General features: G+C 46.1%; 1 protein-coding gene across 1 annotated transcript in view; it reads left to right on the top strand.

The window, feature by feature from the left end:
• Positions 1-16,617, top strand: part of LOC138961264 (protein lin-28 homolog) — a 43,433-nt gene that overhangs the window by 16,149 nt on the left and 10,667 nt on the right. The window contains exon 3 of the mRNA XM_070332866.1: positions 1,819-1,991. Coding sequence (XP_070188967.1) covers positions 1,819-1,991 — 173 coding nt within the window. The remainder of the gene's footprint in view (positions 1-1,818; positions 1,992-16,617) is intronic.

The following is a 16,617-nucleotide window of genomic DNA, read 5'->3' as shown; positions in this document are numbered from 1 at the left end:
ACATGGAATCTAATCAAATAAGAATAATCCAGGGTACTATTTTCTTGTCTGAATCCGGAGAGCGCGGTAGAACAGTACTATACTTTACGCCGGAGAATCGCCGCAAACGCACAACGGTGCGCACACGCTTCGCTATACTATACTGTACTGTACTTGCTGTGGTACGCTTTGCGCCTAACTCCGCCATGGTTTCAGTCAACACTATTACTTGTTCCCATAGGACATGGCCACTGAATAATTATAGAATTATAAATTGTTCTTTTGGGTTTTACGCAGTCGTAGATACTCAGACAAAAAGGCCAATTGACAGAAAAAACGCAAAAACGTTGTCAAATTATCTCAAGCTAAGAAAGATTTTCGAGAATGTATTCTGTTCATACACGAATAAATGTCTGATGTTTTATTTTGTGAGTCTAATTAAAAGCTAGGGCGAACATACTATAAGCATTCTGACAAGCGTGTCACTGAAGCGGCACTACTATTTGTGTACGTGTTATTACACCTTTTTGGAACACATGTGATTTTGGGGTGTGTTTTCAATCCAGAATCAATGAGACTAGCAAACACCCTGTGGTTTGTTTGTTTGTTTTGCTTAACGCCCAGTCCACCACGAAGGGTGATATCAGGGCAGTGCTGCTTTGACATTTAACGTGCGCCACACACAAGACAGAAGTCGCAGCACAGGCTTCATGTCTCACCCAGTCACATTATTCTGACACCGGACCAACCAGTCCTAGCACTAACCCCATAATGCCAGACGCCAGGCAGAACAGCCACTAGATTGCCAATTTGAAAGTCTTAGGTATGACCCGGCCGGGCTTCGAACCCACGACCTCCCGCTCACTGGGCGGACGCCTTACCACTAGGCCACCGTGTTGCGGTCCAGTGGTTTGTGCAGACCATGTGAATCACCATGAGTCTGCCTGGAGTTGTGTATGTGATAAGAGCCTCCTTTCACTTGGACACATGCCGAGCATCTCGTACACTTAAATGTCAACATCGGCGCGTGGCAGATGTAGCTCCAGTTTCTCGTGCTGGCAGCGCTAAATGTAGCTCTGTGGCCTTCTACTATAACAAGGCTTGGTCTCCCGGAGACGGATGTTCGGCTTTGAGGCTGTTTTCTGTGCAGAGTGCATGGGCTTGTTTCGCTGAATACATTTTGTAACTGATACCTATTGCAATATACGAAATTAAACCAGCAACAACAACAAAAAGACCACCTGCACTCAACAACAACAACGATAACAACAACAACAACAACAAGATAGCCAGGGTATTGATATATGTTATTATTCCGAGTGGAAGGGTGCTCTTACGTCTTGCAATGCCCAGACAGATTTAACAATCTGAGATTGTGATTTATACAGTACTAGATGAATACCCGCTTCGCCGGGTGTACGCCGGCTTTGCCGGCGCACCGTACGAAGGAAGGGAGATAAACGCGCAAAACACTTGAGAAGATAAGGAAGAGTTACTGGGAATGGATGTACAGAAAAACCAAAATCGGTTCAGCGCTGCGCGCTGAGAGCACGCACGTGTTCCAAATTTTCCACGATTGTGTCCGGGGTCTACCTGAATATGCCCACCAAATTTGAAGCAGATCCATCGAGAACTTTGGCCGTGAATCGTGAACACACAGACAGACACACACAAGCCGTATAGATATATAGATGTTCTGAACGGGAAGCTAGATATCTTCAACCCCAAATGAACTGTATTCTGGTATTTATTGATTTATTTGTTTGTTTATTTATTTCTTCCTTTATTATATCTATATATTTATTGGTTCTCAAAACATGCTTTTTGTGTGTGTTTCAGTCCATAATCTACAAGGCGGGTTTTCGCAGCCTTGGCGAAAACGAGGTGGTGGAGTTCGAATCCAAACCGTCAGACAAAGGCATCGAGGCCACCTTCGTCTGCGGAGGGGGCGGGGCAGAGTGTAGGGGCAGCGACCGCCGGCCCATGTCTCGCAAAAAATTCAGGAAAATCAGGTAAGTTTCTTCTTCTTCTTCTTCGGCGTTCCAGGATTTTTTTCCTCAGGTCAGACTTCAAGTTTTGTAGCTTGAATAAAGCTAGTGGTCAGGATCAGGGAGTCTTTGGTGCCCCAGAGTTGCTCCTGCAGTGTGGCACCTTGTGGCCAGTGATCTGTTCTGGCTTCCTGGTGGAGCGGGCAGGTCTGCAGGATGTGCTCCGGGGTCTGTGGGCCTGTTTCGCACGGGCAGTTCGGTGTGTGCGACAGACCAAGGCGGTGCATGTGGGCACGCAGTCGACAGTGTCCAGTCCGTAGGCGGAAGAGGATGGTCTGCTGATGGCGCTGTAAGTTGGGCATCTGATCATCAGATGGCAGGCTGTGTTGGGCATTCCAGGTGGTTTGGTAGTGTCTTTTCACCAGGGTTTTGGCTTCACTGTAAGAGACTGTTGGTCTTGTCTGCTCCAGATGGCTGCCAGTCTTGGCCAGTCTGTCCGCTTCCTCGTTCCCTGAGAGGCCACAGTGAGCAGGGATCCACTGGACAGCGACGTTTGTGCTCTGGGAGAGAGTACAAAGAAGACGCTGGGTGTCTCGTTCCAGCTGCTCTTTGGGCGACTGCAGGCTTTGGACGGCGGATCTGCAGTCGGTCAGGAAGACGGCGTGAGAGGGTGGGTGTTCGCTGACCAGGCTAACTGCTTCTCTGAGAGCGGTGAGTTCTGCCCGGTAGTTGGATGACAGCTCTCCGGCAGGCAGGGATCTTGAAAGGGTGTGTCCGTCTGGGTAGCGTACCAGGATCCCGCTTCCTCCGTTTTTGATGGCACCATCTGAGGACCCGTCAGTGTAGATGTGAGTCCATACTGAGGCGTTGTAGTCCTGGTGCATCATCTCCAGCGTGAGGTTCTTGAGGACTGCGTCCTGCTGCTCTCTCTTGCTGGTCACTCCTGGCATGTCAGTAACAAAGAGCACCTTGCTGAGCTGGCTGTTCCACTCTTCAGCGTCTTGGAGGGGCTCTTGTTCTTCAGGGGTGCGTGGTAGGAAGCTGGTTTGGGTTCTCTCTAGCTGCTTGGCCAGATGGTTGAAACTGCTTCTTTTCAGCCTGTTCTTCGTCAGCTGTTGGGTGTGCTGGTGTGCTGGGTGAGAGGGGAGTCGTTGCAGCTTCTCGTACTGCACGATGACCTTCTCTTCTCGTCGGTGGTCCAGGGAAGGGAGTCTGGTGGTGGCTTCAAGGGCGTGTATGGGCGTAGTTTTCAGTCCCCCTGTGATGATGCGCATGCTTGCGTTCTGCACTTTGTTGAGCCGGCTGGTGTTGCTCTTCGCAGCTGTGGCCCAGGCTGCAGCTCCATACTCCATCACAGGGCGGACGTGTCCCGTATACACCTGTCTGAGGATGTTGCTGCTGGCTCCCCACTTTGTGCCAGCCAGTTTCTTCATGATGGAGAGTCTTCTCGTAGCCCTCTTCTCCGCCTCTTTGATGTGTGGGTTCCAGGTGAGCTTCTTGTCTAGCTTGATACCTAGGTAGGTAGGGGTGTCTTCCTGTGGTATTGCCTGGTTGTTGATGGTCAGTTGGAGGGTCTCTTTGGAGTTGGAGAGGGAGAAGCAGGTGGCTACGGTCTTGAGGCTGTTCACGGTGACACACCAGTCTGTCGCCCACTTAGAGGTGATGTTGAGGGCCTCCTGCATCCGGACTTTGGCGGTTGCGGTGGACTCGGCAGCGCTCCACATCGCAAGGTCATCGGCGTGTAGGGCTTTGGAGATGTGTCTGGACAGGCTGTTGGTGATGTCGTTGATGAAGACGACGAAGAGGGTGGGGGATATTACTCCTCCCTGGGGGACTCCTTCCCTGATCTTCACAGCGTAGCTCAGGTTGCCGTCAAGCTTGACTCTCGCGGTTCTGTGGCACAGGAAGCTCTTGATCCAGTTGAACATTCGTCCAGCGATTCCTGCCGTCAATAGCTTCAGGAGGAGGCCTTCCTTCCACACCTTGTCGAAGGCCTTGGAGAGGTCAATGAAGGTGGCAATGACTTTCTTCTTCTCCTGGAAGGCATTCTCTATTGATTGGGTGAGGTAGATCAGCTGGTCTTCAGTACTTCTGTTCTTCCTGAAGGCAGACTGTTCATTGGTGATCAGGTTGTTGGTTTCCAGGTGCCACATCAGCCTCTTGTTGATCATGCGCTCGAGGGTCTTGCCGAGGCAGCTGAGTAGACTGATTGGTCTGTAGCTTGTCTTTTGCTTGCGGTTCTTGTCCTTCTTCAGGATGGGTATGATGATGGCCTCTTTCCATGCTGAGGGGAAGACGCCGGATCTCCACGACTGGTTCAAGAGCTCAAGGAGCTTAGTTCTGGCAGCAGGCCCGAGGTGCTTGATCATCTCGTTGCAGACTCCATCCTTTCCGGGCGCTTTCTTGCACTTGAGTCTTTTGATCGCATCGACGAGCTCTGCCATGGTAAGATCTGAGGTCATTGGTGGGGCTGCGTTTCTCTGCTGTCGGAGTCTGGTTTCAAGTTGTTCTGCAACTTCCTTCTTTCTTTGGGGTGGGACTTTGATGGTGCTCTCGGTCTCAAAGACGTCGGCAAGGAGATTTGCTGCTCTTTTTCCAGTGTGGAAGGTTCCGCTGTCTTCTAGTACTGTAGGTCCCCGCGTGGCCATGCTGTCTTCGTTTAGAATTTTGGTGAGACGCCAGAGTTTCCCTGTGTCTGAATCGAGGCCAATGGTGGAGGTGATTTCCTGCCAGCTTTGTTGCAGTTCTTGTGTCTTGGTCTTGTTGAAATCCTCCTTCAGTTGGTTGTGCATGGTCGTTGTTTCAGCGGATGGGGACTGCTCCATGCTTTCTCTGGCTTCTGAAAGTCGCTGGTGCAGGCAGGCCAGCCTTTGACTCCAGTAAGGTTTGTAGTCCTTCCTGAAGCCACGGGGGATGGACTTCCTGGCAGCCGCTAGGATGGTCTGTGTCAGCTCTTTTACGTTGTGGTTGATGTCCTCCGTGAAGGTGATGTTGTGAAGGCTTTCTGCGTGGAGCTGGTACTTGGTCCATTTGGCTTTCTTGAAGTTCCAGCTGGCTTTCTTTCTGTGGTACTCCAGGATGGTCTGCATGTCAGCAATGGAGAGGGTGATGGGTAAGTGGTCACTTCCTCCCAGTTGGTCGTTGACAGTTCTGGTGGTCCTTTTTTCTACCTCTTCTGTGGCTATGGCAAGGTCAGGGGTTGAGCTTTTCTTCCAAGCTCTGGAGTAGTAGGATGGCTTGTCATCTGGCTGGTTGATAAGGATGAGCTGGTTGTCGGTCATCCAGTCCTGTATGTCTTCTCCTCTTGCGTCAGTACTGTCGTAGCCCCATGCTGGGGAGTGGCCGTTGAAGTCGCCAACGATGAGATGTTTGTCGTTTGGGAGCTGGATGGTGTGGAGGTCCAGCTTGGTGGTAGGTGGGCTATAGACGTTGGTGATGGAGAGTTCTTCTCCCTGCAGGAAGGTCTTGATGGTGATGTACTCAAGGTCGCCGTCTGCCGTCTGTGCCGTCATAGCTGCCGGGATGTTGTGTCGGACTAGGGTGAGAACTCCACCCTTGTGTCCGGTCGGCCGGTCCCGTCGGAAGGTGTCATAACCTCTGACGAAGAATCTGCGGTCTTCTTTCAGGTGGGTCTCCTGGATGCAGATAATGTCGATGTTGTTGTCTCTCAGAAAAGCCTGTAGCTCTGGTTTCTTTCTCTGGACGCCTTCTGCATTCCACTGCACAACCCTGATGGCTGTCGCTGGATGTTGAGTTCGACCAGTCGCTCTACTCTGTCTTCCCCTGGTTCCCGAGTCAACAGAGCCGCCAGTCGCTGAGGTGGACCCCCTTGAGGCTGAGGGTCCGGCACCGTTCCCGCCTGGCAAAGGTCCACGGGAACGACACCATATCGAAATATCTGTCTGAATCTGAGGCATAATCCATAGTGGTGGCGTGCGAGCTCGTCTCCCAAGAACTTAGTTTAGGTTCCCACACTGTGTCCGGAAACACAGTCAGCATCGCTCCGACTTCGTTGGGGGGTGGTTTGAATTCGGAGTGTCCTTCTCCTAGACTGGTTGCCTGCCATGGCTGATGAGTCCGGTCTGCCCATGGTTTGAATTCAGAGTGTCCCTCTCCTAGACCGGTTGCCTGCCATGGCTGATGAGTCCGGTCTGCCCATGGTTTTATTTACATGAGTATCCTTCTCATGCCCCTTATGACTCGAGGAGAGTTTGCTGATATTAGTCTGACCTCTCTCCGTTGACCTGTCCAGCATGCGAGACGCTACCAGAAGTTTTGACACTCCCGCTGGCATAGCTCTCGGGGTCATAGAAGTACTCAAGCTCCCACACCTCGTCAAGGAATCAGCCGTGTGTGGAGATCAGGTAAGTTTATGATTATTGTTCTCGTTTGACGTCAATGTCGGTATTGGTGTTGTCGTTTTCATCTTTGTCATCATCATCGACGTGGTCGTCGTCGTCGAAGTCGTGGTCATCATCAATCATCATCATCATCATCGTGATTTTTCTTCTTCTTCTTCTCCTTCAAGTCTTCATTGTTTTTGTTGTTGTACCCCCTCCCCCTCCCTCCTCTGCATCATCATCTTCATTATCATCATCGCCATCATCATCATCATCATCATTCTTCTTCTCCATGTGCTTCTTCTTATTCTTGCAGCTCTGCTCTGGTCGGTCTTGCACTTGTTTTTGTTCTCTAAATTGATGAAAGCAATGTCTTTCAACTCGGAGAACGAACACAACAGTTTTAAACTGTTTTGGTTGAAAATCCTCTTTGATTTGTGGAGAGAGAGAAAATTAGACGGTAGAGGTTTAATTTATTATTTGTCTGCAGCTAAGGCGGAGTATCTTTTGTATTTCTTTCCCCGGCAGCGGCTGATGATTTAAAAAAAATGTTCTGTGGTATCTCTCATCTAAGAATGATGTGCATAAGTGTGACAGGGGAGGCTACCGCTCCTTTGAGTTGTTGGCCTTTAAAAGTCAACACTAGTGGATTGTAGAATTCTGTTTGTGATGGGGTCTGGTGGTTTCCGATTGTCTGTATGTTCAGGGAAACCTTCGGGTTTGCATAACAGTTTTTATAGGGCTAAAAAATTAGCCCTAACATTTTCAATCCTGTTTGATTGCACTTCGCTTCCCGAGGTGATCGTAGTGTTTCGGCACTCGGTTACATAAGTATTGTGTATAATGTTGTGTATGTGTTGAAGAACGTGTTGTGTTGTGTTGTGTTGTATAATTTGGTGCTCTCCTGAATGTCTAAGCAAGTTCAGGTGTTTCGAACAACCAGAGGGGGTTAGGGGGGAGGGATAGAAGTCACGCGAAGAATTTGTGTCCGTCATTATTGTCCATCTGCAAGAAACTCACACAAAAGTAAAGGCTCTCCCTATATTTAATTACTTCACCCTTTTTCCAGTACAATTGCTGTGTAGGTCTATGTTATGTGTGGCGTTCACCAACAGAAACAGGTGGCTTATTCTGGAACCGGTTGCTATGGTTACTGTCGGCGGGTCCCTCCCTGTCTCCAAGAGAATTGAGAAAATCAGATAAATGTGGCTGACATATCACCTGAGTTGACGCTGTCGCCGGCATTGACAGATCCATGATGGGAGAAATGGTCTGGGGACTTATAGAAGTAGAAGGGTTTCGACTATGAATGCTATGTGATTACTTCTCTGAGGGGAGGGATGGCATGTGGGGGGGGGGATTGGTGTGTGTGTGTATGATTGTGTGTGTGTGTGTATGTGTGTGTGTGTGGAGGGGGTTGGGGAGGGTCGGCTTGGATGAGTGTCTATGTCTGTGATTGTAGATTGTATATTATTATTATAATGTACGTATGTCTCTGTGTGTCAGCCTGCCTGCCTGCCTGCTTGTTTGTTAGCTTGTATGCTCTGTGTGTGTACGGGGGGGGGGGGGGGTAAGCGTGCACTGGTGTGTGAGGGGGGGGAGACAGTCAGGCAGGCAGGTAGACAGACAGTGTGTGTGTTATTGCTATTGTTGTGTTCGTCGTAACATCTATGATTCCTTTAACCTGCAACAGGGCAGCCACGTTTACAGAGGAAGTTTTTGGTCCAGCCGTAGTTGCATCCACTGTGACACATGCAGCAAATATATCTACGGTCAGCTCCCGTTTACCAAAAAACAAAAGCAAATACTGATGAAACTTGAAGTCGTGATTGGAAGATGAAATATAATCTGAGACAAGTCACCACTCACCATGGTTACGGCAATCTCTGAATATCTGCCTGTCTGTCGTTTTCTGGTGTCGGTGTTGCTATAGTGTTGCCAGTATAGGAATCCTGTGTCCATGTGTCCGTATCCTATTTTTCACCCTGTTCTTAAAAGGTACCTTACTTCCCGTGTAAGCCATAAAAAGTGTCCACATTTAATTTGTTAATATTTTTCCTGTAAAGTGATATTTTCTTTTCTGTTTCAGATAGAATTTGAGACGAGCATCTTAGAATTCTTTTAAAGCCTGAATGGATCGCATTCCAGTACAGGAAAGGACCAAAATCGTTGAACTTTACTTTGCTACCAATTCTGCGGTTCTCGCCCAGCGCGCTTTTCGGAGAGAGTTCCCTGGCACACACTGTCCATGACTTTGCCAATTGCGCACCACACTGTTACTTTTTCGCGGCTCAGTGGTGGCTGGATGTGTTCATGGGGCTGATTAGGTGCCCAAAATCTCATGTTTTGTTTGTTGACATGTCCACTCAAATGAAAATGGGCTTCATCGCTGAAGAAAATGAGGTCGAGAACTCCTGGGTTGTTTTCAATTCTTTCAGAAATGCTTTGACTGAATTCTAACCTTTCTCTTTTGTTTGCATCAGTTTGTTGTTGGAGAATTTGTATCTTGTACGGAAACAATCCTAAGTCTTTGTGTATGATCCTTCGTACAGATGTCCTCGAGATACCGACTTCCTGTGACAGCCGCCTTGTTGATTTTCGTGGGGATTCCTGCAAACGGTCCCTTACTGCTTCAATGTTAGGTGGACTTCTAGCAGAACATGGTCGACCACTATGTCCTTTATTGTTATCTGCGAGACTACCAGTGTTCCTGAATTTATCCACGAGGCGCTTCACAGTTCTCGCACATGGACAGTGTGTGCCAGGGAACTCTCTCCGAAAAGCGCGCTGGGCGAGAACCACAGAATTGGTAGCAAAGTAAAGTTCAACGATTTTGGTCCTTTCCTGTACTGGAATGCGATCCATTCAGGCTTTAAAAGAATTCTAAGATGCTTGTCTCAAATTCTATCTGAAACAGAAAAGAAAATATCACTTTACAGGAAAATTATTAACAAATTAAATGTGGACACTTTTTATGGCCCACCCTGTAAATCGTCAATATCTGTCCAAGCTTTGACACGGAATAAGAGCATCTTTCCACCTGACAACCACAACAATGGTTGTTTTCTGTGCAGAGTTAGACTTGTTTTCCTCAATTGACGGGCGCAGTGGCGTGGTGGCAAGACGTCGGCCTCCTAATCGGAAGGTCGTGAGTTCGAATCCCGGTCGCTGCCGCCTGGTGGGTTAAGAGTGGAGATTTTTCCGATCTCCCAGGTCAACTTATGTGCAGACCTGCTAGTGTCTTAACCCCCTTCGTGTGTACACGCAAGCACAAGACCAAGTGCGCACGGAAAAGATCCTGTAATCCATGTCAGAGTTCGGTGGGTTATAGAAACACGAAAATACCCAGCATGCCTCCCCCGAAATCGGCGTATGGCTGCCTGAATGGCGGGGTAAAAAACGGTCATACACGTAAAAATCCACTCGTGCTGAAAACATGAGTGAACGTGGGAGTCTAAGCCCATGAACGAAGAAGAAGAAGAAGAAGAAGAAGTTTTCCTGAATTAACTTTGTATGTTGACATAGATTTCAGTTTTGAAACAAATTCAGCAAAAAGTGCCCAACTTTGCACGGAATGTCTAACTTTGCAAGGTTGTTTTATGTTGTTATGTGTTCAAGTGTTTAGAATGTTCTCATCCCATGGGAAAGCCTGGTCAAAGTTGTGGAGCCTGATATAACTGGTAAACTACATGAGATGAGAGCGATGGTACCTTAGAATGTTCATAAAGGGTTTTCATGGAGTGGAAATCATATGTATATAAGACAACGTGTCTCTCTGACATACGCGTGTTTGTCTGTGTGTGGTGGTTCTAGTCACATTCGCTCGAGCTTTGTTTATGTCTGGTCTTGATTACATAACAAGCTTCTTCGCTCTATAAAACTACACAAAGAAGAAGACCTTTCATGTTCAATCAACAAAGCTCAAGCCGTTTCTTGCGAAAAAATTCGCTCAGGAAAAAGAAAAGAAACCACCACCATGGGGAGACAATGTCCCATTCAAACGACAAGGCTTCTTCCCCCGAAAGCGGCGTATGGCTGCCTGAATGGCGGGATAAAAACTGTCATACACGTAAAAACCCACTCGTGCATAAGCATGAACGAGGAAGAAAAAAACGACAAGGCTCAGTCAATTCTTGCGACAAAGTTTGCTCAGACAAAGGAGAGAGACCAAAAAAACTCCACCCCCACCACCCCTTCTAAAACACCCACCCAGACAGAGGCGTTCTTTTTGCTTCCCCGGCCCCCCTGTCTCCGTCGTAAAGCTCAACACTGCATGCGGCAACCGTGGCGTGCTGTAATGCTGCATATGATTTGCTGCAACTGCGCAGTGCAGCAGACGGGGCTGCCCTCCCGACCAATAAGAGCGGGAGGTCTAATGACGTAACCTCTGTCTCGACCTGCGCATTGATCTGGCTTTCTATTGGCTGTGGCACCCGCCGTCTGCATGCGGCGGAGATAACTGCGCTGTGGGTTGCGTAATCCTGACATGGTTCTCTCCCTTAATCACTCTCGGTGTTGAAGTTGATTAAGATGATTTTGTTGTTGTTGAAATTGGTTTTTCATCTCAGGGGTACAATTTGGTTTGGGTATGTATGTACGTAAAAGTTTTGTTAGAGGGGTTTTCTCCCGGTTCGACTGAACAAACAATGGACGTCAAACCGCTTTTGGCTTCTTTTATGTTCAAGAATGGGCAAACACAATTTGTTTAAGACGGGTGGAATATTCCTGTCAAAAATAATTCAGTTTTACATGATTCATTTAACTACCCGAGTAGGCGCCTTACTCAGAATTATCGAAACTGAGTGTGGGTGGGCGGTTATCCAAGCAATATTGTTTTTCGCTTTTGTTTATTACTGTATTTTTCTTGAGAAATAAGATGGTCATGCGAGACCGATTTAGAGAGCAATCATTACCAAAAAGGGATAATACTCTCCGAAAACAACCCAAAGCACATCAGGACGTATAAGATAATGTCAGACATTCCCTACTCATTCCCGCACCCATTCTGAAGATCAGAGAATAGTGACAAATACTGGTAGATCGCCGTCGTTTTTCCCACCAACCGGGCTCATCCACCCGTTCATTTAACATTTCCTCCTGCACTGGACACTTCGAGAGGGCTCCCAAATCCGTACGTATAGGTTTACTATACGCACTAAAAGCCGAATAATCGAGTATTGTACTTGGTTCTCAATTTGAAGCGATGGGCCTCTGACGAAAACAATCTTTCTTTCAGCGCCACCCAGCGCTGGTGCTGCGTGGTGATAAACCAAGGAGTCCACTTTCTCTTCTCAGCAGATTTTGTGGCCTTGACAGCTTTAGACGGGTTTACTTCTATCTTTTTTTGCCATTGTAGGCTACGCAACCGCGCTTTGACTGTCTCCGACGCCATCTTTGGTTTACGAAACGTCACGAAGTGACGTCAACGGTCTAAAAATAGCCCAAGTCCTGGAGAACTGTTGCTAAACAATGCAATAAAGAATTCATTATTTCTCGTAATTGGTAAGGACTTCAAACCTAAAACTTTGCAGGAAGCTTAATATATACATCCCCACAACGATTGGAAAAGCCCTGGAAGTAATTAAACAAATTAAATAGGACTATATGTCAGCCTTTAATCCAACAATTAACGCCTTTTTTGAAGGGCACACAGAACTGCGAAAAGTCCTCCTGGTTTTGGGACCCTATAAAGTGTTGCTGAAGGGGTCCTTAGACCCTCTAATAATTATCAGTGGGGGTCCCTTAACCGGTAGAGCGTGCTCGGGAGGAGCCCTGCTTCAACTACAATTCATTTGGCTTTGGCGAGCTCGTGCGCGCATTTCAAATAATTATAATGACAACATTATATTGACATCGCGCGAAGAAGCATGTGATAATTATAGGGAAAATGTCTTCTTTTAGATTTGTAACAATGTTCGCCCATTTTCTACTTAGATTACCTTTACGGTACATAATTGGATTGATTTGGCTAGGAGGCGCCCTTAAATAAGAACTGTCACAATTGTCTTTCTTTAGATTGTGCGTGCCTTTGTTCTCACCGAGTGTGTATTCCTTTGTTCTTACTGATAATTCACTCTCCTGATTATCTATTTGTCTGTAAGACAGCACCATTTCACAAAGCGCTAACAACACCAAATACTACCTGAACTTTCTAATGGAAAAGAGCACCTTGACACAACTTTATTGCAGAGAAGTGCAATCAATAAACGAGAAAAGGTTAAACTTTAAATGAGTACAATTCTTTGTTCTCATTTCCGCAAAACCGTGTCTGATTATCTGTCTGCTTACTTATAACAACAGCATCTGACCTTGAATATTTGACAGAAAAGACCACCTCGACACAACATTTTATGGACTTTTTTTGCAGAGATTTGTAATCAATAAACGAAGAAAGGTCAAACTCGAAAACTGTCTGTTCTCGTTCCCTTTCCGCAAAACCCTGCCTGTCTATCTATCTGCATGTGTATGACAGCAACATTTCAGAAAGCGATAGATAGCAACAGCTTATAATACCTTGACATGTTCGACAGAAAAGATCACCTTGACACAATATATTTGTTTGGCTTTAATTGCAAAGGCCTGTATTAATAAATAACCAATAAATGGTCAAACTGTAAAAGAGTATAATTATGTCAGTCTTTCCACAAACCCTACCTGATTATCTATTTACCTGCCTGTGTGCGACAGCAACAGCTTAAAATACCTTGGAATGTTCGACAGAAATGATCACCTCGACACAATATATTTTTTGGGCTTTAATTGCAAAGGCCTGTAATAATAAATAACCCAGAAAAGGTCAAACTGTAAAAGAGTATATGTCAGTCTTTCCACAAACCCTACCTGATTATCTATCTACCTGCCTGTGTATACAAGCAACATTTCACAAAGCGATAGATAGCAACAGCTTAAAATATCTTGGAATGTTCGACAGAAAAGATAACCTCGACATAATATTTTTTTTAACTTTAATGGCAAAGGCTTGTAATGGAAAATAACCTCGAAAAGGTCAAACTGTAAAAAAAGTACATTTCATAATTTTTACAAACCCTGCCAGATTATTTATCTATCTGAGTGTATAACAGCAACATTTCACAAAGCGATCGCAACAACTTAAAGTACCTTGAAATGTTATACAGAAAAGATCACCTCGACATAAAAAAAACCTTTAATTGTAAAGGCTTGTAATGGAAAATAACCTCAAAGGTCAAACTGTAAAAAAGTACATTTCATCATTTCCACTAACCCTAACTGAGTATCTATCTACCTGTCTTTGTATAACAGCAACATTTCACAAAGCGATAGCAACAGCTGAGGATACCTGGAATGTTTGGCAAGAAAAGAGCAACCCTCCACCGGAAGTTTGCCGGCGTATTGATATCAGTAGCAAGGAGTGTTTCCGGTGTTGAGGACACAGGCTGTATAGTGTTCAAGATCTCGGTCAACGGACAGACAAAAGGTCAATCTCAAGCAGCTAGACAGATTCGTGGAGATCGCGGAAATTACTATCATATTGAGCTTGTCAAGTTGCGTCCGATCTGTGGCCCTCAGTCTTCAAGTGGTGCTGTTGTCAGAAAATGATTTGGAGAAAAATGTAACTGTTAAGCATAGGAATGTTTGTGTTTGCTATTGTTGTTTGCTGGAGCAAAATTGAAATGACTGTCATGCTAGGGTAAAAATCAGCGGAGCAGCTGAACTAACGTTACGTGCAACTTTGATATTTTTACGTCTGCACATTTTTACGGGTTTTAAAAACGATTATGTCTGAGAATAAAGAGTGCAATTTTCAGGAATGTTTCTATTTCCCACTAGTTTTCCACATCGTGTTTCCTCATCATTAAAATTTCTCATTGAATCGTCCTGTTTGTGCCGCTTGAGATACGAAAGTAATTATTAAGATAATTATTACTTTGACCGTGTACACCTGGTTGTGGTTTGTTCTCACGCCCTTTGGAGTTCACCCGACATCGAACTATTGACCAGAGCTGACCTCTCCATTTCATAGCCAGACGTCCAGTCACAGTGACCTGGAAAAGAAAATGTTTCTTGAAAATATACATAATAGGTTGTAGCTTGGGTTAAAACTGTGCATTAACTCGCATCCATCAAATTCGTGAACTAGCCATACAAAAGCACTACGACTGTACAACCCTTTACCGCCGCCATTTGTGCGCGTTATAAATTCTCGTATTATTATTTGCAAAATACAATTGGCTCGTATTTGGTCAGTTTTTAGAAGAAGAACAAGAATTTATTTCGCCATTTAGCATTACTACAGCCATTGGTATTTGTCCTGGTGTGGAAACACTCATACGTCCATACACTCTTTGCATAAAATCAAAATGCCAACAACAACAACAACAACAACAACAACAACAACAAAAACAACAAGTCAGGGTCATCATCGACGTACATATAACTAAAATGAATTCACCATCGTGTTTTAAATAAAGTTGTTTTGCGATAGTATAGTAAAAGCACAGTGATTGCTGCTATTTTGATTGCACGCCTACGTACGAGCGGCCTTGGCCTAACATTGCGAAGTGTTTAAAGACGCGCATAGAAAATCGGCTAGTGTCGGCCTTACAATCGAACAAAAGTGAACAGACAAAAATAAGTACAACAGCTGTGATTAAAGCCGCACAAAGATAGTAAATTAACTTTCATTTGTTTGCGATAATATTTCAAATAGTACAACGATTACTGTTAGTGTGACTGCAAGGCTTAGTCCGAAGTTTTAAGCGTGCGCCCTTATCACGAACAGACACAATATAGTACCTCATAGTACCTCTAAAGCTTGCAAAAACGCACAGAGAAGTAAATTGGCTTTCCAGCCCTCGTGAGAGTATAGTGAAAGTAGTACCAGACTATGTATTATTCACGAACCGCTGACCGTTCAGCTGACCTTATCCTCTTCTCTCGGCCAGCTGTTGTCTGCGCCGCCATGTTTAGGTCAGTTTCTTGCATAACGTTCCCCTTCGGGTCTAGGTCAGTCTCGGGGTGAAGGGGTGAAGGTCGTATGGGGTCATTTCGACCACTCGCAGAGGGCATGGCGGATTGTTTTGGCTAAAGACACAAATGCCTAAATACCTCTCTAGCTCTGTCTCTCTCACTCGCTCTCTCTCTCTGTCTCTCTCTCTCTCTCTCTCTGTCTGTCTCTCTCTCTCTCTCTCTCTCTCTCTCTCTCTCTCTCTCTCTCTCTCTCTCTCTCTCTCTCTCTCTCTCATTCCTGCCAACCTTATACAAACATGTCACAGGAACCTCTCTCAGACACTAACCCGGACTCGAACATTCACGCACGCAAGAAACACACACGGACACACACACACACACACACACACACACACACACACACACACACACACCTGTGCAGACTTCCATCGCTCAAACAACCATAAACTCCCCCAAACCATCCTGCCTTCCCGCATACCCCGTCCATTCCCTTCTCCCCTCGTCACCATTAATGAGTAATAAACTACGGACCTTCGACTGTCCTTCTTCGTCGCTCTCTCCATCGCATGCTCAATTTTCCTGCGATAGGTGATTCATGTTTCGATCAAATTTCATTTTAGCTCCTCTCTCGCGAAGGCCGAGATGAATAGGGTTCAAAATTAACTGTACCAGACGAGATTAACTTTCCGGGGGGATGGAAATCGTGGTCCATTACGAAGAGCAGTAGTTAGCAGTAAGTCACTGGTGAAACTCGACACGGCCTGAGGCCGGCGTGGTGAAAGTACTTAGGGATCCTGTTTCACGAATCGTATAGTTCTTGTATCGATTTTTCGTGGTCTCCCAGTTGTCTAGGGAGATTTCTGAAATTACATTTTCCATTTGTGGAGGTCATTTTGGTCTTGCGTGGCTGAAGTCGTAAACCGATTTCATTAAAGTAGACCTTTCATTTCTTAATGTCAGGTTAGTCGTCGAGTTGTTACTGTGGATAGCCTGAAGTGAACAATTGTGTACATTTCAATGCGTTTATTTTATAAAATAACTTTACTGATTTCCGGGTGAGGACAAGCTCTCTCTCTCTCTGTCTCTCTCTCTCTCTGTCTCTCTCTCTCTCTCTCTCTGTCTCCCTCTCTCTCTGTCTCTCTCTCTCTGTCTCTGTCTGTCTGTCTGTCTGTCTCTCTCTCTATCTCTCTCTCCCTCCCTCCCTCCCTCTCTCCCTCCCTCTGCCCCCCTCCCCAGCCGTGTAACAAGTCTTTGTGGGCTGTATACTAATTCAGCGGGGCCCTAGAACGGAAACTGCCACCGAACCAGTATATTGAATCTCCTACCCCTCGCTGTTCTTCGCGCCCACTTGATTGTCTCCC

The sequence above is a fragment of the Littorina saxatilis genome, linkage group LG3 (genome assembly GCF_037325665.1).
Source record: "Littorina saxatilis isolate snail1 linkage group LG3, US_GU_Lsax_2.0, whole genome shotgun sequence".
Classification (NCBI taxonomy): Eukaryota; Metazoa; Mollusca; class Gastropoda; order Littorinimorpha; family Littorinidae; genus Littorina; species Littorina saxatilis.
This window is presented reverse-complemented; position numbering and strand designations above follow the sequence as displayed.